Source organism: Petaurus breviceps, unplaced genomic scaffold, assembly GCF_028583685.1.
Source record: "Petaurus breviceps papuanus isolate PSGF00001 unplaced genomic scaffold, PetGlider_PUasm1.0 175, whole genome shotgun sequence".
Lineage (NCBI taxonomy): Eukaryota > Metazoa > Chordata > Mammalia > Diprotodontia > Petauridae > Petaurus > Petaurus breviceps.
Genome location: NW_027185764.1, coordinates 4,483,439 through 4,507,045, shown reverse-complemented (window position 1 = coordinate 4,507,045; position 23,607 = coordinate 4,483,439). Strand labels below are relative to the sequence as shown.

The 23,607-nt window shown below is 40.8% G+C and overlaps 1 protein-coding gene across 1 annotated transcript in view; it reads right to left on the bottom strand.

The window, feature by feature from the left end:
* Positions 1 to 23,607, bottom strand: part of PCSK5 (proprotein convertase subtilisin/kexin type 5) — a 609,050-nt gene that overhangs the window by 83,206 nt on the left and 502,237 nt on the right. The window contains exons 23-25 of the mRNA XM_069085345.1: positions 21,936 to 22,072; positions 14,018 to 14,221; positions 12,096 to 12,164 (exon numbers count right to left, since the gene is read on the bottom strand). Of these exons, the coding sequence (XP_068941446.1) occupies positions 12,096 to 12,164; positions 14,018 to 14,221; positions 21,936 to 22,072 (410 nt within the window). The remainder of the gene's footprint in view (positions 1 to 12,095; positions 12,165 to 14,017; positions 14,222 to 21,935; positions 22,073 to 23,607) is intronic.

Below are 23,607 nucleotides of genomic sequence, written 5' to 3'. Positions count from 1 at the left end.
ACATCCTAGCTGTGTGACCCTGGGTAAGTCACTTAATCTTTGTCTGCCTTAGTTTCCTCATCTATAAAATGAGGATAATAATAGCACCTATCTCCTCAAGTTGTTATGAGGATAAAATGAGATATGTATAAAAGCATTTTGTGAATCATAAGGTACTATACGAATGCTTGTCATTTATTGTTATCTAAGGTCACATAGGCAATGAGGGCGTGGGGTGTCAAATCTAGGGTATGTAAATGTAGCATTCTTTGTACTCCATGAAGTTTTTATCAGGCACCATAGAAGCCATCGTCCCTGAGTATAAGCTTTGGGGGTGGTTGGACAGAATGGACAAAGGAAGCAGGGCTTGCTAAGGCCTTCTTGGATTGGCAACAGGACTTCCTTGGCCTCCTTCAACTAGGCAACTCTAGAAAGCATGAACCTATTCTGCCTACTGCCCAGGAACATGGTATCTGGACAACATGGGTCTGGGCCAGGTATGTAATCGTCTTTTCTGAATCTGTGGTATGGGTCGATGGAAAGTGCCCTGAATCCAATCAGAGAACCTGGGTTCAAACCTTACCTCTGTCACATAAATGCTCATGTGACCTTGGGCAAGTACCTTCACCTCAGTTACTTCCTCTGTAAAATAAGGCGTTTTGGAACAGAAGATGGGTGCCTCTTCCATCTCTAAATCCAGGATCTTGTGAAATGTATTTGTAAGTATCTGCTGGGGTTGGGGACCTATGGCCTTGAGGCCCCTGTCCTAAACCATTCTGACCCATCAGTTCAGCAAAACAGATGAATGGGTTGGGCAGGGTGCTCCCCAGCATAAAAAACTCAGGAGAGAAACAAAGCACATTGTTTTTTAAAATTTCCTTCTAATCCAGAGAGGGCCTTGTTGTAAGATCTGGAATCAGAGTATCCTAATGTAGTCAGGTCCCTGCTGGATAGTTTGAGAGCCTAGAGGGTGCAAATCTTCCTTCTTGTGGTCCAGGGTCTTGGGTGTGACTGTAGCAGCCTAATATGATTTCTACAATCTCAAGCCCTTGCCACTGAGAAATTCTTTGGGGATTTTTTGTTGTTGTTGTTCAGTTGTGCCCAACTGTTTGTGACCCCACTTGGGGTTTTCTTGGCAAAGATACTGGAGTGGTTTGCCATTTCCTTCTCCAGCTCATTTTACAGATGAGGAAATGGAGACAAACAAGATCAAGTGACTTGCCCAGGGTCACACGGCTATTAAGTGTTTGAGGTCAAATTTGAACTCAGTCCTTACTATAGACCCAGCACTCTACCCACTGTGCCACCTAGTGACCAGACTTTGGGGATTTAAGAGACAAAAAACTCCGCCAACTTCTGAACAAACAAGGAATAAATGTTTGTTCAGGTGGTAGACATCCCTCCTGCGTTTCTAAGAAAGAAAGAACATTGAAACTGATGTTCTTCATTATCTGAAACTGATATTGGACTCTCTTGGTACCAGAGACGGGGCCATGTCCTCACATGTTAAAGCAAGGGAAGGGGGAGAAAATAAGCACTTACATAAAGTGTACTAGGTGCTAGGTACTTTGTTAAATGCTTCCCAAGTAGTGTCTTATTTGATCCTCACAACAATCCTGGGAGCTAGGTGCTGTTATCACCCCCAGTTTGCAGTTGAGGTAACTGAGGCAGAGAGTCACACAGTAGTGTCTAAGGTTGGATTTGAATTCAGGTCTTCCTGACTCCAGGGGCAGCTCAGTAGCACGGAGCTCAGAGTCAGGAAGACCTGAATTTAAATGCTGTCTTGGACACATACTAGCTGTATGACCCTAGGCACTTAACCCTGTTTACCTCAGTTTTCTCATCTGTAAAATGGACTGCAGAAGGAAAGGGCAAACCACTCCAGTATCTTTTCCAAGAAAACCCCAAAAGGGGTCACAAAGAGTCAGACACAACTGAACAAGGAGCTTCCTTACTCCAGGTCTAGCATTCTATGCTCTACAGCACCCAGCTGCCTTTATGAAAGCAAAAGCACCAATGGTCACAGAATTATAAAATCAAAGGGTGAAAAGAGGATTTGGGGGAGAACAAAACCGACCCCATTTTGTGCTATCTTTGGTGTTATTGCATTTCTTTCTTTTCCTCTGTGACACAATGTTACTGAATGTCTTCTTCAGTGTCTCTCTTCCCCCAATCACTTTACAATTACAAAAGATAATTCATAGGACTTTGAATAATTTCAGGAACTCACCCCCTTCCCTAATGGTATCTATATTATATTCATCTTTCTTCTCTTGTCTTCTCTCCTCTCCTCTCCCCTCCCCTCCCCTCTCCCCTCTCCTCCCCCCTCCCCCCCACGCAGATCGGAAAAACGTTGACAAGCTCCCCCCACTCCCCCCCACTTCCTCTCCACCCCCCCCATCCCCCCCCCCCCCCCCCCCCCCCCCCCCCCCCTCCCCTCCCCTCCCCTCCCCTCCATCCTCCTCTCCTCTCCTCTCCTCTCCTCTCCTCTCCTCTCCTCTCCTCTTCTTTTCTCTTCTCCTCTCTCTCTGTATATATGTCCTAATAATATGTATCTAATAAGGCCCTTAGTAGAAGCTTAACAAATAATTGATAATGAAGATATTGTTTTCTTTGGTCTGATAGGAATAACTATGCTAAAGACTGTTGAAACAGTTTACACATCCATTTTCTTTTGCTAAAAAGTACTCTTTCCTGTCTACAGCCCTATGTGATCTTATTCAAACTTTTTGGGTCATGTAGCTCAGAGGAAGATACTCTCTCTTTCTCCCCATCTCTCTCTCTCCCTCTCCTTCTCTCTCTCTCTCTCTCTCTCTCTCTCTCTCTCTCTCTCTCTCTCTCTCTCTCTCTCTCTCTCTCTCTCTCTCTCTCTCTCTCTCTCTCTCTCTCTCTCTCTCTCTGTCTCTCTCTCTCTCTCTGTCTCTCTCTCTGTCTCTCTCTCTCTCTCTGTCTGTCTCTCTCTCTCTGTCTCTCTGTGTCTCTCCATCTCTCTCTGTCTCTCTCTCTGTGTCTCTCCATCTCTCTCTCTCTCTCTCTCTCTCTCTCTCTCTCTCTCTCTCTCTCTCTCTCCCTCTCTCTCTCTCTCTCTCTCTCTCTCTCTCTCTCTCTGTCATTCGTGGAATTGGGAGACACGATGCCTATCACCATTGTTGGAGTATGTCACCCTCTTGAGTGGATAAATAAACTACCTGTGCTGGCTTATTTGTGTAATGGCTAGCAAAGACACTGAAAATTCTCACAAGAGATTTAGAGTGTGAGAAATTATTAATTTAGGTCTGTTTTATTTAGAACCCTGGTTAGTATCATTCAGTTGAGTTGGATTCCTTAGGGGCAGTGTTTACTACTGTTGTACTTCTCTACTGATATACAGTTAGTCAGTCTAGTGAATCTGCTGATGAGTAAATGACCAAGCCCTGTGTGGTGGAGGTGACTCAATGGCATGGAAAGCTATTTTTGATTGTACCTCCACCCTTATTATCCCTTGACTAGGGAAATGGCCCTATGGCACTTGGCCAACAGATCCTGTGAGGACTTGACCAATAGGTGACCCTGTCTTCACATAGCAAGAGCTGCCTACAAATCTATTCCCCAATCTTTTTGCTCAACATGGGGCTAGTGGAAGACCATCACCTCTGCCCATATTTGACTATCTTCTACCAGTTAATCTATCTCAAGCATGAGCTGAAAGTTCTCCTAGAAGGTCAAGATATAGGTCTATCAACCAATGAGATTATGTGTTTTACTTTACCTCTTTGGTATCATCTGGGTAGCAAGCACTACAAAACTAAGACTTAAAGGAAAGGGACATCTCAGGTCATAAGGAAGATCTGAGGTTCACTTCATTAGAGGGGGATGTAGACCCTTTAATAAAATTCCATTGGTTCAGAGCTCTGCCTCAGTTTCTTTTATTGTAGATTGAACAAGATTAGATCCCACAAGAGTTGTAAGGGACCTAGAAGGTCATGGAGCATTGAGACTAACCAGTTCCCTCCCCCCCAATTTCTTAAAAGGCAGCATGATATAATAGTTAGGGTGTTAGAATATGGAATAGGAGGACTGATGGTCCTGTATAATCCTAGGCAAGACATTTAACTCCTCTGGGCTTTGGTTTCCTCTCATGTAATGTGAGGAAGCTTGGATTTGATAGCCTTCAAGGTCCCTTCTGCAGCTAGGTGGCACAGAGAGGATAGAGCACTGGGCCTGGAGTCAGGAAAACCTTAGTTCAAATCCAGCTCTGGTACTTACTATCTGTGTGACCCTAGGCAAGTCACTTCACCCTGTTTGCCTCAGTTTTCTCATCTGTAAAATGAGCTGGAGAAGGAAATGGCAAACCACTCCAGTATCTCTGCCAAGAAAACCCCAAATGGGGTCATGAGCTGAACAATTGTAGCCTAACTAAGGTCCCTAAAGTTAAACCTAAAGTTTAAACCTATGATACTGTAAACATATGTTCAGATTTGGAAACTACACATCTAGCCTGGAGAGCTTTTTGTGATGCCAGCGTTAGCAAGAGTAGTAGCCAAGGGGGAAAGCCTCATTGAGAGGAGACACGGTCCTTAGTCTGGGAATGCATCTCTAAAGCTGTAACATAGGAAGAATAGTATGTATCTCTTATCGTCTTCTTTCAGATGAGGTGAACCCTGGAGGTCTTCCCCTCTGTAGCATATGGAGATGATTCCCGATGACAGTGGAAATATGAGCTCTGACAGAGGGCATGACCATGTCTGAAAGTCACCCAACGTTACCCGCTGGGAATGGTAAGCAGTGAAGGAGAAGGTGGGATAAGGAATGAGCTAAGCAATGCAGCTGGAGGCATCAGAGTGGGGCTCTGGGAACCTATCAGTAATGCCTGATACCACCAGAACCACTGTGAAGTGTGGGAGGTAGGGCTGGGGGAACCCAGGGGGTAACCTGCCTCCCAGCGACTGCAAGTGACTACAAAGTTACACAGATCATCATGAAAGGATTTATCTTTGGAAGGTACATTTAAGAGCTTGGTCGTTTCTTTTTCTATGCTCTAAGTGAAATTTGTTTCTTTTATTTTGCAACCAGTGGGGTTTGCAAGTAGAGTCTATCTAAGTATAATGAGAGGGGCTACACATGCATTTCCTAGGTTTTTAGATGGGGGATAGGAGTCAAGAAAGGGAGAGAATCCCCTCAGGTGGACCTATGTCATGAGAGGATTTTTGACATGGGGGTTATATGCTTAGAAAGTAAAACTCTCTTATCTGGTGTTTTATTCATAAAAAAAAAATCTCTATTAACTAGAGCTTCTAGCACATCCACAGCAGTGATAATTGATGTCAATAATTATGTCCCTGAGGCACTGTAAGGCTACGAAGGACTTCCTGAATCTTCAAAGATGTAGTATTATTCAGCATAGTTCAAATGTTGTATTAGATTCTGATTCTTTGAAAATCAGCAATTTATGGGGAAGCAGCATGATACAGATGAAAGAACACTGTCCCTGAGGTCAAAGGACCTGAGTTCAAATCCTGCCTCTGATACTTTGTGACCATGGGCAAGTCTTCACTTCCCTAGGCCTCAGTTTCCTCATCTGTAAAATAAGAAGGTTGCACAAGGTGGCTTTCTTGTTCCAGATCTATAATCCTTTGTTTGGCATAGATGGTACCTCTCCATTAAGCAGACCTGATTCCTGATTAGTGCTCATAAGAGTGAGGATGGTATACTGGCTAGGATGTAAGTGTGGTGGTCCTGGAAGAAACTGGGGAGAGATATAAAATAAATGTTTTCTATTCCCTAATATTCCAGAGAAATCCATTTCTCTTCCCTTTCTGCCTAGCAACTCAAGTCTTCAAACTTCACTGAAAACCTCCCTAATACTCCAACCCCCAGAGATCTCTTCTCCTTGGAACTTTTTGGGCAATTACTCTCTGTATTCATTTGGCTCTTAGCGCTCGTTGTTTGGGGACATCTGTCATGCTGTTGCCTCCTATTGTTTTTAGCTGTGTGTATCTTGTCCCCTCGGCTCCACAGTAAGTGACTTTAGAGCCATTGTCAGGTGTCTGATTTCTTTGTAACCCCTAGAGTGCACATGACTGCCATATACACATGGCAGGCAATAAGCAAATATTTGTCAGGATGAAAATTCATAGGATCATGGATTTAGAGTGGGGAGGGACATTAGCAGTTGTTGCACCCCTCATTTGACACCTGAAGAAGCTGAAATGCAAAGAGATTAAGTAACTCAACCAAGATCACACAGTTGGTTAAATAGCTGAGGCAGAATGGGAATCCAGGTCTTCATGACCCCAAATCCAGCCTTCTATTCAGTTCACCATAGTGTCTCTGACTACTCAGTCATCCCTATTGACCAGGTTACAGGTATAGCATTAATCGAGAATCAATTGATGAGTCAAATTAACACATGTGGTTAATAAGTAAGTCAAAATGGGACCAAACTTGAATCCTGATCTAGTGTTCAACACAATAGTCTAATTTCCTATGTTTTCCCACTTCCAGACCTCAGAACACATGGTTCTCTTACCTGAGAATGCTCTTTCCCAATATTACTATCTTTTAAAATCCTACCTATCTTTTAAACCTATGTCAACTGTCACCTTGCTCATGAAGCCTTTTCTTTTTTTTAATAATATTTTCCCCAGTTACATGTAAAGATAATTTTTAACATTCTTTTAAAAAAATTATGAGTTTCAAATTTTCTCCCTCTTTCCCCTCCCCTTTTTCTAATACGGTAAACAATTTAATGTAGGTTATATATGTGCAATCATGTAAAACATTTTCATATTAGTCATGTTGTAGAAGAAGAAACAGACCCTCCCAAAATGAAAAAAAATAAAGTGAAAATAGTATGCTTCAATCTACATTCAGACTCCATAGCTCTTTCTCTGTATGTGGAGAGCATTTTCCATCGTGAGTTTTTTGGAATTGCCTTGGATCACTGTATTGCTGAGAAGAGCAAAGTCAGTCATAGTTGATCATTATACATTGTCACTGTTACTGTATACAATGTTCTTCCAGTTCTGCTCACTTCACTTTGCATCAGTTCATGTAAATCTTTCCAGGTTTTCAAGATTTTTCTAATCTTCATACTCTATCAGAAGTGTTATCGCCCTCCAGCACCCTTTGCTTCATGCCTTTTTCTGATCACATTCTGCCTTATATAATCATAATAATGATTATGATGACAATGATAATATTTATATCGCACCTACTATGTGCCAGAAACTGTGCTAAGTATTTTTCAAATAGCTCATTTGATTAAGAGATTGTGTGGTAGAGTGGAAAGAATGCTAGATTTCGTCAGGTGGACCTGGGTTCAAATCCCGTCTCTGATACTTACTAGCTGTGTGACCATAGATTAGTCACAGCAGCCGAGTCTCTACTTCCTCACCTATAAAATGAGTATAAGAATATTTTCAGAACCTTTTTTATAAGATTGTTATTAGCCTCCATCAAATAGCCTCTTGTAAAGCAACCTTTAAAATGCTACTCACATATCAATTATTATGATTATTTATTTGACTTCCTTATTTCCATACTAAATTGTGTGCACCTTGAGAGCAGGAATGTGTCTTGCTCAATTTTATTTCCCAGGGCCCAGCCTGGGTCCTTTATTCTTAGTATGTATTTGTTCAATTGCATACTAAAATAACTTCATCTAATATTCTCTTCTGTTAATGAAGAAGAATGCTATGTAAAATATTTTGCTTTAGTTTAATAAACTTATAATTCAAAAAATCTTGCTTAATAAAGAAAGGAATTTTTCTTCAAAGTCTTTTGGAACTAAATAATATTTTTTAAAATGCTACAAGCTAACAGCTTGGGTGAAGAAGAAAAATCTAACCAAATAGTAAATTCTGGATTGGAGCTCTCTTATTTTTCCCCCAAGTGTACCCAATTCTGTATTTTCTGCATAGTCAGAGAAATAATCTTCTAGTGACATTTATTCACATCCTTCCTGTTCATTGTTATTTGACATGAGCAGTAGAAAGTCCAGCTGTTCGCTCATGAAGGATCATAGTTTATTTGAGGCTTGATGCAGAATAAGCAATCTTCCCCATCTCTTAGATAATCTGCCTTTTCCTTGTGTCCCCAGTGCCTAGCACAGTGCCTTGCTCTTCATGTCTTTTGAATTGTACAAAATATCCAGATGGAAAAACTCAAGCTTAAAATGTCAGATGTTTCCAAACATTTGGCAAAGCATAGACAAAACATCTGGATTCTTGACTGGATTTTTCTACTTTCATCCTCATCTTTGGTGTTGGGTAAAAACAGTTTAAGATTGAATCTGCATATGGAGCTAAATTGTCATCAAAGGATTGGTTGGGCTTTACAAAAGGCCAATGCTTGAGTAACCCTGGAAAGCCCTAGGAGAATCAGAAACAAATTGCTGATATTCTGGGGACACCATGAGCCATAATCATGTCCTCCATCACAATATGCCCCGAGAGAAGAGAATTTCCTTTATGTTGCTGATTTCCTCTTTGCACACCAAGGAGAAAAGTTTGCTTAGCGAAAAGCAATATCTAAATGGTGAACTACTAAGCTCTTGATGCACCCGTTCCCCATAAAAATCTTTTTTGGCCACAAGACTTCTTCTTATAAACTCAGCAGAGAATCTTTCCTTGCCTTGGCTTAAGCCCCACTGAGCTCCACCACTTTGGTTTGGATCATGAGACCCTAGATACAGAGTTGAAAGGGATCTAAGAGGCTATTAAGTCCAACCCCTTTATTTTACAGCTAAGGAAACTCATGTCAAGTGACTAGTCAAATGTCAGAGAAAGTATCAGGAATCAGAGGTGGTATTCAAATCCACCCTCTAAACTGGAATTATAGAATTGTTAATAGAATTTATAAATATGGGGATGGATTTGTGACTCTATTATTATTGATTTCTTTTTATTTGGTTATTTTTTCAGTTTATTATTTGTAGTTAGTTTATTATTATTAGTTTTAATATGTATGTGAATTGTATCATACTTTAAACACAAGTATTTAAATACAAAGAATGAAAGAAAATGCCTTAAAGGTAAGGGAATCCTTCCTTAAAGGGAAGAATTGTATTGTTTTCCCTTCTAAATAATATATAGCTCTTAGTTCATAGGAGGCAGCAGGGTGAAGAGAAAGAGGGAAGAAAGTAAGGAAGCAAAGAAAGAAAAAGGAAGAGAGACTGTTGATAAACATTAAAAATACAAAGAGAGAGCAGAAGGAAATTCAGAAGGAGAGACAATCAGGGAAGTGTTTGTATTATCATAGTAAATTTAATGTATGCCTTAAAAAGCCCAACCTATACATAACAGGGATTTGGAATTTCATATACAAATCTTTTTTGTTGTTATTTGTACACAGACAGGTTCATATTAGTAAAGTACATAATACAAATTTTTAAAGGATTGATATGATTCGATTCATACAGCATCCATTCATCCCGTTTTCCCTGTACAAGGTTAGCACATCACATATAGAATACCAAATGCTAAATTAATGTTTGTAGATTGTCTAAAACTGATGTGATTCTCCATATCTTTTCTGACATTTTGCCGCCATTCTTGTCAAAGAGGTTGCTGGGATTGAGGGTCATTATGCATTTCTGTCATGGGTTTCCATGGGGAAAGCATTCATCACGCATCGGCCCCCACACTAGTGATTTGCCTTTCCATTCTTAGGTAGGTTGGATTTCAGAAAGCAGAAGCCATCTATTACTAGGCCATGGATTCTCCTGGAAGCCCTCCCAGCATGGCAAAGGACCTACAGAGCTTGTGTTCCATTAATAGACTTTAATGACCCAGGGATACCTTTGAGCCATCCTGAGGTTTTGGGATTGCAGTTTTTGAAAAAAAGGAAAGACAGTTTAGGACTATGGAAAAGCACACTGGCTTTGGAGGCAGGGTGCCTGGTTTTTAGCCCCAGTCCAACCACTTCATACCCATGTGATCTTAGGCACTTGATTTAACCTTTCAGGTCTTAGTTTCTTCATCTTGGGAAATGAGAGGGGTTGTGCTAGAATAGGCGATCCTCTCAGGCTCTAATTAATGCAATTATAGATAGTAAAAGTTAAAGAAAACAAGAATCCATGCATAGAAATCTTCTCTACAGGAATTTTCAGAAGTATGTCTATACCATTTCATGGTGGAAGCATTTGAGGGATGAACTTCTATCAGACCACACACAATTAAAATATTATTTCTGGGAGCAGGTAAGTGGCACACTGTGTGACCCTGGGCAAGTCACTTAACCCTGATTGCCTCCCCCAGAAATATCATTTTCAAAAATCAACTCAACCTCATTACTTAGGGTTAATAAACGGGATTATAGGACCATAGATTTAGAGCAGGAAGTAATCTTAAGAGACCATCAAGTTCAATCCTCTTATTTTACAGATAAGGAGACTGAGGCACAAATAGAGTGACTCGCCCAAGGTCACACAGTGAGTGTCTGAAACAAGACACAAATCTAGGTCTTCCTGAACTGAAGTTCAATGCGGTTTATTCAGTCTGTCATGTTTCCTCTTCTCAGTCCAGTACTAGATTGCACACCAGGTTAGTTACTTTCCCTGTGATGGAGAGAGAGGCATCTCTCTTCCATATTCCTCCCAACTCATTTAGGGACCGTGCTCTCCCCAGCTGGAAAATCACTGATTGTCTTGCTGAAAGCTCAACCCAAAAACATCACTGGTGGTTTTTTTTTTTTTTTTTTGGCGGGGGGAGGAAGGTTTAAGGGCCCAAGATTCCAGACACCAGAGATGCTCAGGCTTGGCTTAAATTGACACCAGGGTCCAGTGCCTGAACATGGCAATTTCTCTTCTCTTTGCTTTGCATTCTGAACCTATTGACTTACAGAACTTTGTTGAGTATTAAAAAGTATGTTTTCCCCTCTAGAGGAAGAGAGGAAAAAAAAGTGTTAATTTGAATTTGACAATTCTCTTGAAGCATAACAGGTATTCCTGCCTCCATAATAGAGTTTGAGACTTCACAGATATCATTGTGCTGCCTGCATTTGAGGATTTCTAAGACTCTGAGCCTCAGGGAAGGTTTTATCAAGGAAAATCCCCAATCTCTCCCCCCTTGAACTTTATCTTTGACATTTTCATATTGTTTCCAGTCCAAGTAGGCTTCATGAATCCAAGCGATTTAGAGCTGCTTTGCCCGGGTTCATTTCTTTATTCATTACTGTCCAAACTCAGCAACACAGTTATTCCTCCTCTCCCTCTTCACCTGTTAAATTTATTTCTTAGCATTACCCAAAAGAGGTACTGACAAGGACCCAGGAAAAGAGTCCTAGTTCCCTCCCTCTGGGTAAGACTCCAAGCTAACCTCAAAGCATAGTGTAAAGGGTCCTAAAGGCCTTTTCTGATCTCATCAGCTGTTGAAATTATTTTGTTATTTGCTCAGTTCAGTTATTTTTTCAGTTATGTTCTAACTCTTCTTGGTTTTCTCAGAAAAGATATTGGTGTGGTTCACCATTTTCTTCACCATCTCATTTTACAGATGAGGAAACTGGGGAAAACAGGGGTAAGTGACTTGCCCAGAGTCACATAGCTAGTAAATGTCTGAAGTTGGATTTGAACTCAGGTCTTCCTGACTCCAGGACCAGCATGATATCCACTGCCCCACTTAGCATAACCCTGTACCTATTTGTAGGCCCACAGTATCTCTACACTGGCCCTCCTCCAATAGAATGTATGCCCCTTGAAGGCAAGGATCATGTTTAATTTTTGCCCTTTACTCCTAGGACCTACAAAACATTAAGGGTCTTTAAAAGTGTATGTTGAGGGGCGGCTAGGTGGCACAGTGAATGGAGCACCGGCCTTGGAGTCAGGAGGACCTGAGTTCAAATCCGGTCACAGACATTTGTCACTTACTAGCTATGCAACCTTGTGCAAGTAACTTAACCCCAATTGCCTGGCCTTCCCCCCTCCAAAAAAAGAAAAAAAAAATGTATGTTGAACAGGACTGGACTTAATGATATTGAGAGATCCCTCTACAGATAAGCTTGTGAATAGCTAGCCTGTCTTAGGCCCAGCTCTGTAACACTGCTAAACACTCATGATTTCTTCCATGGGCTCTGGAGAGAATAAATATGAAGCCAAGTCACAGACAAAGAGTATAAACTGGTATCAGAATACGACGTACCTGACCTGCAGCCCAGGCATCCTTCTTCACAAGGCATGCAGTCTTCATAATCTGGATCTCTTACTTCCCCTAGACAGTGGATGAATTGAGAGCAATGAACTCATTTTTAATCAAGTGGAAGGACACTAATGGCTTGGAAAATCTATTGTTAAGTAATTTCTTTTTTAGCAATCAGCCAAGTAATTAAGAAGTTGATAACCCCTTTCCAGGATGTATATGTTACTCCCTTTTTACTTCCTATATTAATTTAGTAGATTAGATCAGCTGGACTGAATGAAATGGGGGGGGGGTAAGAAGAGTTTGAACTTATACAAGACAATTGGACTTAAAATCCAGTTGGTAGACATTAAAAAAATAGACATGCCACTGGGGAATGCAAAAGAATTCAGCATGGAAATGAACAGTTTTATCTATGCCTTCAAACAAGACCTTTTTATTTGCTTTAAACCTCCAAACACAGGAAAAAAATAACTTCCTTAATCATTCTACTTGCTAGAGTGCTTTTCATCAAGAGAACTCCTAGTCATTATTCATTGAATTGAAGACATTTCTTAGTACAAAGGAAAGAAATCACTTCAATTTTTTTTTTTAAAAACGCCTCAGAGTTCCACTTTCCCCAGAACCCAGAATAAACTACAAGTTGGGAAGCCCCAGAGTCATTACAAGGATTGGTTGACAGGGATTGGCAACAGGAAGCTGGAATTTATAGGGCACTAACAGTTCGTCACGTTGTTTTTCAGTCCTGTAGTACTGAATTTTTGTTGTTCAGTCATGTCTGACTCTCCATGACCCCTTTTTGGGGTTTTCTTGGTAGATACCATAGTGGTTTGCCATTTCCTTCTCTAGCTCATTTTATAGATGAGGAAACTGAGGCAAACAAGGTTAAGTGACTTGCCCAGGATCAGTATTGAGTTTAGCACCAGTTAAAATAGGATGTTACTAGATGGTGTGCTTCTCCTTGGGGTTAGACCCCAGGAAAGTCCCTTCAAGGCCCTGCCCTAGCCTGCTTTCTCTCCCAATGGCAACCTCTCCAGTGGGTTGCAAAGCAGTCCCTCTTTCTATGGAGTTCTATGTTTCAAGGTGTGAAGAAACTCATTCTTATACCTCACCCCTCATCCCAACTCAAAGGAACTTCTTTTGGCATGCTCATTTGAGGGCAACTTTTTTTTGCTACTTATCTTGGGGAATCAAAATTGCGAGTTGTGGCCTTGGGAAGCACTTGTTTATGGAGGGTAGCCCTACTTTTCTAAGGGTGTTATACACTAGCGCCTCATCAGAGGAATGCAGAGAGCTTTTGTAAACATTGGTAGAACATAAAGAGAGGTAGAATGCAGAAAACTAAATGGTTTAATGTTGATTTGGAGTTGGGGAGAGCTAGGTTCAAATTCTGACTCAGCCACTTTCTAGCTCTATGACCCTGAGTAAATTCCTTAACCTCTTTGATTCTCTGTTTTCTCAGCTGTAAAATGGGGATAATAATAACTCCCTCATAGAGCTATTGCAAGGATCAAGCATGATAATATATGTAAAGAGTTTAAGAAACTTTAAAGTGATTGTCTAAATGTGAGCTGTTATTATTTATAAGCTCTTTAGCTGTACATGTTTATTTCCTTTTTTTGTATCTCCAGCACTCTGGACATAGTGGGCTCTCAATTAATGCTTCCTGAATGAATGGATTGCTTTCTCTCTGTAGAGGAAGTCCATGGCTGATCCTTCTCCATGCAAAGGAAGCCAAGCCTCCCGCCACCTAGTAAGTGAGGACAGGTATTTGTATGGGGGAGAGGGGAGAGATTTGAGAGAAAAGAGGAGTGAACCATCCTCTCCACTTTAGACCCAGGAAAGCAGATTGTGGTGGGGCCGCATTCATCGGAAGCATCAGCACTTGGGTCAAGGATGTAAAGCGCCCGCTGGGGTCAGCTTACCTTCTTGGCATTCTAACTTCTGGCAGGTGTTGTTTGTGGGTAGGATGTAGTATCCCTGCAAACATCGAGTGCAGTGAGAAGAGCTGGTGCAGAGTGCGCAGTTCTCAGGGCAGGCCAGGCAGGTGTGGGCAGAAGGGTGGTACCTGGCAGGGCAGCCTTCCCGGCACTCACCCATGTACAGGAAGCGCTTCTTCCCATGCTTGTCTGAGCCGCAGAGAAGAAGAAAGGAGAGGGCAATGATGAGAGGGGGCGAGGGGCAGGGGGACAGGTAGTGGGGGACGGGGGAATAGGGTGGGGAAATAGGGGGCAGAGGGAGGGGGAAATAGTCACAAAACCTCTGTAGTATAACAGCTCATAAAAATAAAAGTTTTAATAGGAAATCTCATTACTTTTAAGCCTGTAGTTGTCACATAATGGAAAGAACAATGAGATTTGGGTTCTAGTCCTACCTCCAACATTTATAAATAATGTGACTATAAGTGAATCATTTAATTTTCCCGTGCCTTGCTTTCCTCTCCTATAAAAGGGATGGAATAATATCTGCTTCACAGAATTGTTATGGGCATAAATGAGCTAATATATCCAATGTACTGTGCAAAATGTAAAGCACTTCATTTCAGCTATTATTATTACTAGTAGTTGTTAGTAGTAGCAGTAGTGGTGGTAGTAGTAGTAGCACTAGTAGTAATTCTCATCGAAAAGATCCTGTATGGCATAGTGGAGAGAATGATGTATTTCAGGATGCAATAAGCATTTATTATGTACCTACTATTTGCAAGGAATGAGGGCAGGCACTGGGGCTGCAATGAGGAGAACTGTATTCCTTGTCTTTGAGGAACTTACATTTTATTGGAGGGAAATAACACACATGTTGTTGTTCAGTTGTGTTTGACATTTCGTGACCCCTTTTGGGGTTTTCTTGGCAAAGATACTGAAGTTTTTAAAGCTTAAAACAACACCAAAACTTTTGGGATGTGCTGTGTATGTATCTTAGTATTTGTGTATCTATCTGTACCTACAATCAGAGCTGTGATTTCATTTCATAGGCAACTTCCATGGAGGAATTTCCCTTTACCAATGCCTATTGGTCACCAATTCTGTTATTTCTGGTCTCAGAGAGATGCCCATGTAGCACAGAGAAATTGAATGGACTGCCCATGGTCCCATAGCTAATATATTACAGGCAGAACTTGAACTCAGTTCTTGATTCTGAGGCTAACAAAATACATACAAAATAATTTATGTGGATAGGCAGAGGCAGAGTACCATGAAATGGGAGACAGAGAATAAGTGTTTGTTTTTGTTTTTTTGGCCCAGGGTCATACAATTAGAGTCAGAATTTGAAACCAAGATCAGTCCTTTAATCACAATACCACACCTCCTTTTGTACAGTATCATTGGAAAATGATGATTATTTTTTACATAAACCCACATAGGCAACAAAAAAGGAAAACCACATGTATGCACTTGTACCCTGGCTATTTTTCCAATTGTGCCTTACCACACATACCATGAGGGATGGGGTGTGTGTGTGTGTGTGTGTGTGTGTGTGTATGTATGTGTGTAACATCTCTTCTTTATGAGCTCACATATTAAAAAATTACCAAAGACCCTGGACTAGATTGCTTTATAAAATATCGTATAACTCCCAGGAAGACTTATAGGAAGTACAGCAAGGCTACAAATTCGTCAAATATAATAAATTTTTTAAATGGGTTAAGAATGTATTTCAAAGAGAAACTAAAAGCATCTTAAGCCTTAATCTAATGTCTAGAAATCTAGTATTAAAGAACTTAAATAAAGAAAACTGGTGAAACTGATAAATCTGTAACACACAGGCCACAATCTACTACCGAGAAATGCCATATTCCAACAAGAACGACAATGATAATATTTATATAGTACTTTAGGTTTTTAAAGTGCTTTACATATGGCATCTCATTTGATCCTAATGACAACTCTGAACATTAGGAACTCTTCCCAATTTTCAGATGAGACAACTGAGGTTGGGAGAGGTTAAGTCACTTGCCCAGGGTCACAAAACTTATTAAGTGTCTGAGTCAGGACTCAAACTCAGGTCTTTCAGACTTCAAGTTCAGTGCTCTAAGCTTATCTACATAGAGAGGATACTACAGGGGATATGATGACCTTGGTGGTATTAATATAAAAAGTTGTGCTAATACACTCTTCAAGTCAGTTGACTAATGCTATTTATCAAAGACCAACTCACAGGGAGGCCGTAGTCTATTCAGTGGAAAGGGTACCCATACTGATATTCGATATCAGAATTAGCCAAAATTTTAGGTCTCTCATTTGTTTCTAACCCTGTAGTTCCAAAGGCTGGTACAGACTCTTACACATTTGTTATTCGGTCATTTTTTTATTTATGTCTGACTCTTTGTGGCCCCATTTTTTTGGGTTTTCTTGGCAAAGATAATAGAGTGGTTTGCCATTTCCTTCTCCAACTCTTGTATTTAGTAGGTACTTAATAAATGTTTGTTTTTGGATACCAAGAGATCTATTGATAGCGTAAGAGGGGAGACTGAAATTCAAGATTCCTTATCTATTCAAGTCATAGGCATGCAATGTACATTTCATTACTGAATGTATTAAGTAAGATTTTAAATTATTAATTAATATTTTTAATTTTATTAGCTAATATTTTCAATTTAATATATTTTAAAATATTTAAAATATCTTAATATTTTAAAATACATTTATTACTCTTGATATTACACTCAATGTCAATCATAAAAATTTTAACCATCAAGTCATTTCAAGTCACCAAGAAACTAAAACTTATTAAAGTTATGAAATACAACTTTAAAATTACAATCTTTAGAAATGAAAGACAAAATACAAAAAATTTTGATGCATTATACCCGGCATGTAGTAGACACTTGGTAAGTATTTTTTGATTGATTGATGGTTTGGGCACACCCAGCACCCACTGTCCACATGCCTATGATTTTTCTTCTGTACGGCAAGATGTCACATAAATCCTGTCAGGTTGGCAGCAGAACTATGCTTATCCCCATTTTAAATTGACTTGCCCAAGATTATTTACCCAGTATTAGAGGTAGAATTAGAACCCAGATCTTTGAACTCTGTAGTCAGGCTCCTTCCTTTAGGCAAAGGAACTAATTTATTTACTTTTTTTTTTTAAGCAATCGGGGTTAAGTAACTTGCTCAAGGTTACACGGCCAGGTGTTTCTGGGTGGGTGCTAAGTGTCTGAGCCTGGGATTCAATCTCCAGGTCATTCCAACACTGGAGCTGGTGCTCTTACTTGCTGTGCTACCTGGCCACCCCCAAAGGAACTAATTTAAATTGAGCATTTAAGGGGAGGTCTTCAAACCAAACATTTTAGAGGCTGGTCTCTTTATTTAACCCCAAAATGGAATAGCACATCCATTCATGGATACCTTCCAGTTACAAGGAAAAGAATGGAGTTGAATGTATGTGCTAATTGAAGGTGATCCACCTCAAATTTAATTCCCTTGCTGGACTTAGCTGGAAATAGCCTTGTTTGACATCAATTTTGATTTTCTATCAAAGGAGGCCCAGATCTCGAGGGTTTTGCACATCAGACACAAAGTTACTGTATGGTATGATAACTTTTCCTCATTATTCCTACAATATTAACTCCAACAAGAAATAAGTTAGCGTGTTGCTACCATTGACATCCTGAATTATTATTAATTAGATTATATTATTAATTTTAAATTAAATTTCAATAATTATATTTTATATTAATTATAATTATTATTGATTTATAATTGGCATTGTATAGTGCTTTAACATTTGCAAAATACTTTATATAATTGTTTTAGTTGAGTCTTTCAACAGTCCTGTCAGGTAGGACTGACAAGTATTATTATGCCTATTTTACAGAGAAAGAAAGCCTCAGATCAGTTAGGTGTCTTGCCCAGGGTCATATAGACATTAAATGTCGAGGCAGGATTTGAACTCCAATATTCCTTTCTCTAGGTCTAGCATTCTATCCACTAGGGTCACAATCAATTACAATAAAGGTCTTTTGAACAAATGTGTTATTTGGGAAACTTCATTCAAAAGCATTTCTATTATCTTCCCATGGGATTCTACCAAAGAGAAGAAAAAGGAATGGATTGGAAAGGTGTTGGCATCTAAAACATTCAGCCTACTTAGAAAGGTTAGGAAGACATGTTGCCCTTGGTTTAATGATGAAGGCACTGGACCTGCTTTCTTTAGTCATTTGCAGCAGACCACTGCTCATTTATGACATCTGCCAAGGACTGGCCCTATTTATGATGATCTAAGCACACTTCGTTACAGATAATTAGGATCACCCACAGGTTTGAACATCAGCTTTAAATCTTTGAATTCCTTGCCACAAGCTCATGGGACTGAAATTGATGTAATACCATAAAACCTTGGAATGAGTCAAGGCCAGCTTTGGGTGTAGGCAGAGCAACCTACTCAGTGTGGTTTCTGAAGACAAAGCCTCTCATTCCAAACTCAGAGAAACGGCTTAAAATTCATGTTCCCCTGAGAGACAAAACTCTGGCAAATTCGTACTCACATACTAGTTTTGCTTGGGGGGAAACTGAAAAGATCGCTAAGACCCAGGTAGATGTCAAAGGAAAGGGACCAAGAAAGGGAATTAAAGAGAGGATAAAGGACACAGAAGTAGAAGGCTGGAGACCCTCAAAGAATAAACTTCACCTGCCTCATGCTTCTATCTGCAGCTGCCTTTCATGTGAATAAGCTACTGTACAGAAAATAAGATTTAAAAAGCAGTGCAACGGGATAGTATAACATATTACCTACTTTGTGACTGGCTGAATTTATCTTTGTGTTCAGGGAGTCAAAGGGGAATATTTTTTTAGCCTTCATACTCTATTTCATACAGTGCCAAAAAAGATTTTTGCTGAAGCTTGAACAGCTTACGGAGAATGTGTGTTCTCCCCAGAGGGAAAGAAAACCATGTTTTCAAATGTCACCTGGTTTATACCTCTTCATCTCTGATGTTCCCCTGTGGGCTGGTGACATACTTGGCAAGAATTGAGGGGGGAAGCAAACCCTCCACACCTTTTCCATTTTCTCTCTAGCAACTTCTTGGAGGTATTCATGTGAAACCCCCGGCCCCCTGCCTTGCCTCTGTGGAGTTTGTAGGCTTTTTGAAAGTGACTTCTCTCTCCATCCTTGTTGAGTGCTTGGAGTGGGGTGTTCAGGTTGATAACCCCCAAGAGATAGTTTGGAAGAGTCTTTGGTCCACTTCCAACCTTTGTACAAAAGGGATGTCAAACGAGGCACTCACTGAGTCGTACCTCGGGTTAGGCAAACTGGGTCTTTGCCCCAGGACACTGAAATTTAGAGGGCACTATTATTCAAAACATGCACTTTTTTCAACTATGGAAATAAAACTTGGTTTAGTACCTAGTGAGTTAGAGTAATTAGACAAAATAGGAAGCTGCCAAATGGGGGACACTGTCAATAATCACCATCTGTGAACCACAATCGAAACTAATTCTTCCTCCTGCTCGATTGAATTTTTCCCAATTGTTGTCTTTATTTTCAAATCATGAATTATATAGTTGACTTGAGGGTATCCTTGTATAGTTTACTCCAGGGCCTTCTGTTCATGTGTAAGGAAGAAAGGAATTCATCATCAGAAGACATCTTTTGTAGGTTTCTTTGTGCCTTTTCTCTAGTTTGGGGATGGAGTGTGTGGAAAATTGGGCTACTTTTTGTGAAGCTTTTCTAAATTTGTTATGGATTGGGGATGAAACCAGGGCAAGGTTTAAAAATAATAATCCTTCATGTGCCCAAGGATTGCAGAATGCCTAATAACAGTTATGACACTTGGTGTATCAGAGAGAACTGACCTACACATCCATTCTCTCTTTTCAACTTATTAATTTCAAATGTTCTTTTTCTTTTTAAATTTTGAATTCCCAATTCTTTCTCTCCCCAGCCCCCCCATCAGAAGGTAAGCAATATATCAATTAAGATCCCTTCAGTGACTCCCTAATGCCTGAAGCATAAGCCTGGCATTCAAGGCTCCCCACAATCTAGTGCTGCCCCTCCTTTTTAGGCATCTCATATCCTCTTCTCTTCCTACTCAATACTTCTGCCACATTACATGACTTGCTCTCTTTTGTATAAACCCTGAACTTGACCAATGCTGTATTTTTGTTCTCACTCTTCTTTATGCCTATGTTGCCCACTGTTGAAATCATAGTTTTTTATAACCCAACCCAAATTATTACTTTCTCTATGAAGCCTTTTGTGATCCTCCCAAGAAGCAGACTTCTCCTTGAGACCTCAAATATGTTACTTGTACCTTTTTCATACATATATTATTAATATTATAGTTTTCTCTGTCATATCTTCCTATTAGAGTATGAGAGAAATGACATTAATAGCTAATGATTTGGGAAGCTTCAGAGTTTCCCCTTTTTCTATTTTCAAGACCTCAGTCTCTCAAGGTTGAGTTAAGTTTCTCTAATAGAACCCACCCAACTTTACAAGAAATCTCTAGTCTAAGGTGAATTACATTCAATCAAGCTTGGGTGGAGACACATCCTTTTGTCTAAATTACCCAAGGCTGGGGCCTGGTCTGGATGTGGAGATAGTCTCTCAGTCCAAGGATGATGTGATGATACTCTCAGCCCTTCATTGTAATGTTCATTCTCTTATTAATTGTTAGCCAATCAGGGTTGATTCCCACCCTGGGAACACCTACTCTTTGAAGAGTATATAAACTGTAAGCCTACCACAATGATGGGTTTTTTGGTCTAAGAGAGGGATGGCTAAATGACCATACTCTTATTAAAATGCTGGTATTATTAATAAAATGATTAAATTACTCAGAAATTGTATCTCGAACCTTTTATTTGCCACAAGTATAAGCTCTATGGGGGCAAGAACGTTGTCTTACCTAAATGCTTTAAATCCCTCGGTTCCTAGGATAACATTCTGAACATAGTAAACACTTAGTGTAATTAAAATCAGGCAACATTTAAAGATTGAAATCCCAAGAACCAAGCTCCTCCCACTTTTTAGTAGCTCCCCTGGACATGCCATCTCTCCCTATTAGAATATAAGATTTTGGAAGACAGGAACTCTCTTACTTTTGTGTTTATATTTCTAGGACTTAGCATGGTCCAGCACTGAAATGCCTTTGTTCAATCATTTATTCATTACTCACTCCTAGCTCAGCATCTTACCCACTAAGTAGCACTTCCCCAAGTGTTGAAGAACACTGATAGTAGATGTTCAGGCCCACCCGTCAGTATGATGAGGTGTGGGCCCTGGGGTTTCCCTTGAGTCCTTGAGGTGCAGGCTCTGGGAACCCCCCTTGAACTCTGATTAAATCTTCCCATTTGATGAAGCATTTGCATGAGGCCATAAGCCTTACATTGTGGCTGGGCCCAAACCTCAGTTACTAGACTTCCCCCCCTTGAGCCTATCAAAATATCAATCCACCCTTGAACTGGCCTAGCCCACCATTGTCTCCAGGCAGCCTCTAGCAACTTCTCACCCTTAATCACTCATTGACCTCATTAACTCCTCCTGAAGACCAGCTCCAAGCTCCTCCTCTGGACCGGCCCTACATTCCTCCCATTACTCTCTGACCCCATCTTGTCTCCATGTGGTATGAGAGGGCCATAGAATGACCCAGCACAGACTTACTCTGTGTCCAATACAAGCAAACTTTTAATAAACTTTAGTTTTCTCTGGCTGAGAAGACTTGAGTCGAATTCATTCAGCAGGACCTGGAGTGTTGGTATTTTGGGGTCTCCAGAGCAGTCCTAACCCTCTTAGTGGGTAACCTCTTCAAATATAGAAGACAATGCTTCTGAATAAAACCAAGCTGTAACAGTTGAGGCAAGGGTTTGAGACAATAAATAAGCAACTCTCAGCTCTCCTTACCTGTGCCACAAGAGGTGCAGTTGGAGGGCTCACTTCCTTGGCATTCTTGGCAAGTGTGATGACATGGATGGCATTGGTTGTGAAAGGCAAATTTCCCCGAAGGACAGGTCAGGACGCAGCGGCCATCGTCAAAAAACCTGGGGCAGCAGGAAGAACATACAAGACTTGCAGAAGTCACAAAGAAAGAATTCTCTGATGAGAAAGTACTAAAACAATGCTACACAAAAATTGTGTATTTTTGTTCCACGTTGTTCTTTTTTGCTTTATGATTCTACCCACAAAGGTAACACCACTGATCTATCATCAGTGCAGCCTATACTTGGAGTTGTCCCATTTATCCCCCTTTGCCCCCTCTCTCCCCCTTTTCTAGATTTCTTTTTTTTTTTTAAAGCAATCGGGGTTAAGTAACTTGCTCAAGGTTACATGGCCAGTTATTTCTGGGTGTGGTGCTGAGTATCTGAGCCCAGATTTGATCCAGGTCATCCCGACACTGGAGCTGGTGCTGTTACTCGCTGAGCCACCTGGCTGCCCCCCTTTTCTAGGTTTCTTAGAAAGTAGCCCTGAGAAAGTTGGTTAACTTGGCTCAGCTGCCTTAGGTGGCACACTGGATAGAGCACCAGGCCTGGAGTCAGGAAGACCTGAGGTCAAATCCGGCCTCAGACACTAGCTGTGTGACCCTAAACAAGCCACTTAACCCTGTTTGCCTCAGTTTCCTCATCTGTAAAATGAGGGGGAGAAGAAAATGGTAAACCAGTCCTGTATCTTTGTGGAGAAAACCCCAAATTGGGTCAGGAAGAGGACACAACTTAACAACAATAGCTGCCTTGGGGAAAGATGGGGATAAAGGAACAATTAGAGAGAAAATAGGGATGCTGTCCAGAGCCCTGAGGCCTAGGGAGGAGTAATGAGGTGAGCAGGAAATGCAAGACCCAGATCCTGGGAAGGAGAAGCTGAAATGGTGTGATACGTCATCGTCATCGTCAACTCTCCAGGAATCCAAGAGAGAAATTAGCTTGTGCAATAGGAAAGAGGAAAGGCTCCTATAACACCACTGGTAGGGAGCTGGTCTTCAGGAGAAGGGCCTAATGGCATGGGAGTAGAGTGGCAGAAGTCAATGAGTGCCACCCGCTGGAGGAGAGCGGCACTGCCCAACAATGGAGAGCACAAGATGGAACTTGGAGTGGATACAAAAGTTGAGGAGTAGGAAGAAGGAGCTAGGAAGGACAAGGCAAGAAACAAGAAGACTGGCATCTCCTGGAGAAGAAGGGAACTCCTAACAATGGAGGGCAACCAGCAACGTCAGCTTGGAAAGGCCGAGGAAAAAGAACTAAGAATTAGTCATTTGGCTGCCCCTCTAGAACTGCCACTTCCCCATTTCTGCCCCCTACTCTTCTTCTCTTGCTCCTGAACAGTCATAGAATCAATACCATTGCTTCTAGAAGGCAGTGTCAATCGCTTGACCTATGACGTTGGCCACCATCACATGTTATCTCCTCCTACCAGAATATGAGCTCCTTCAGGGCATGGACTATCTTGCTTTTGTATTTGTATCCCAGGGCTTATCATAGCTTGGAATAGAGTAGTTGAGAAGTGGTTTTCATTCATTCTATCACTGTGGACTATTTAGCCCTGAAAAGGAGCAAGGAAGTGGGAAAAGTACCCCCCAAACTCC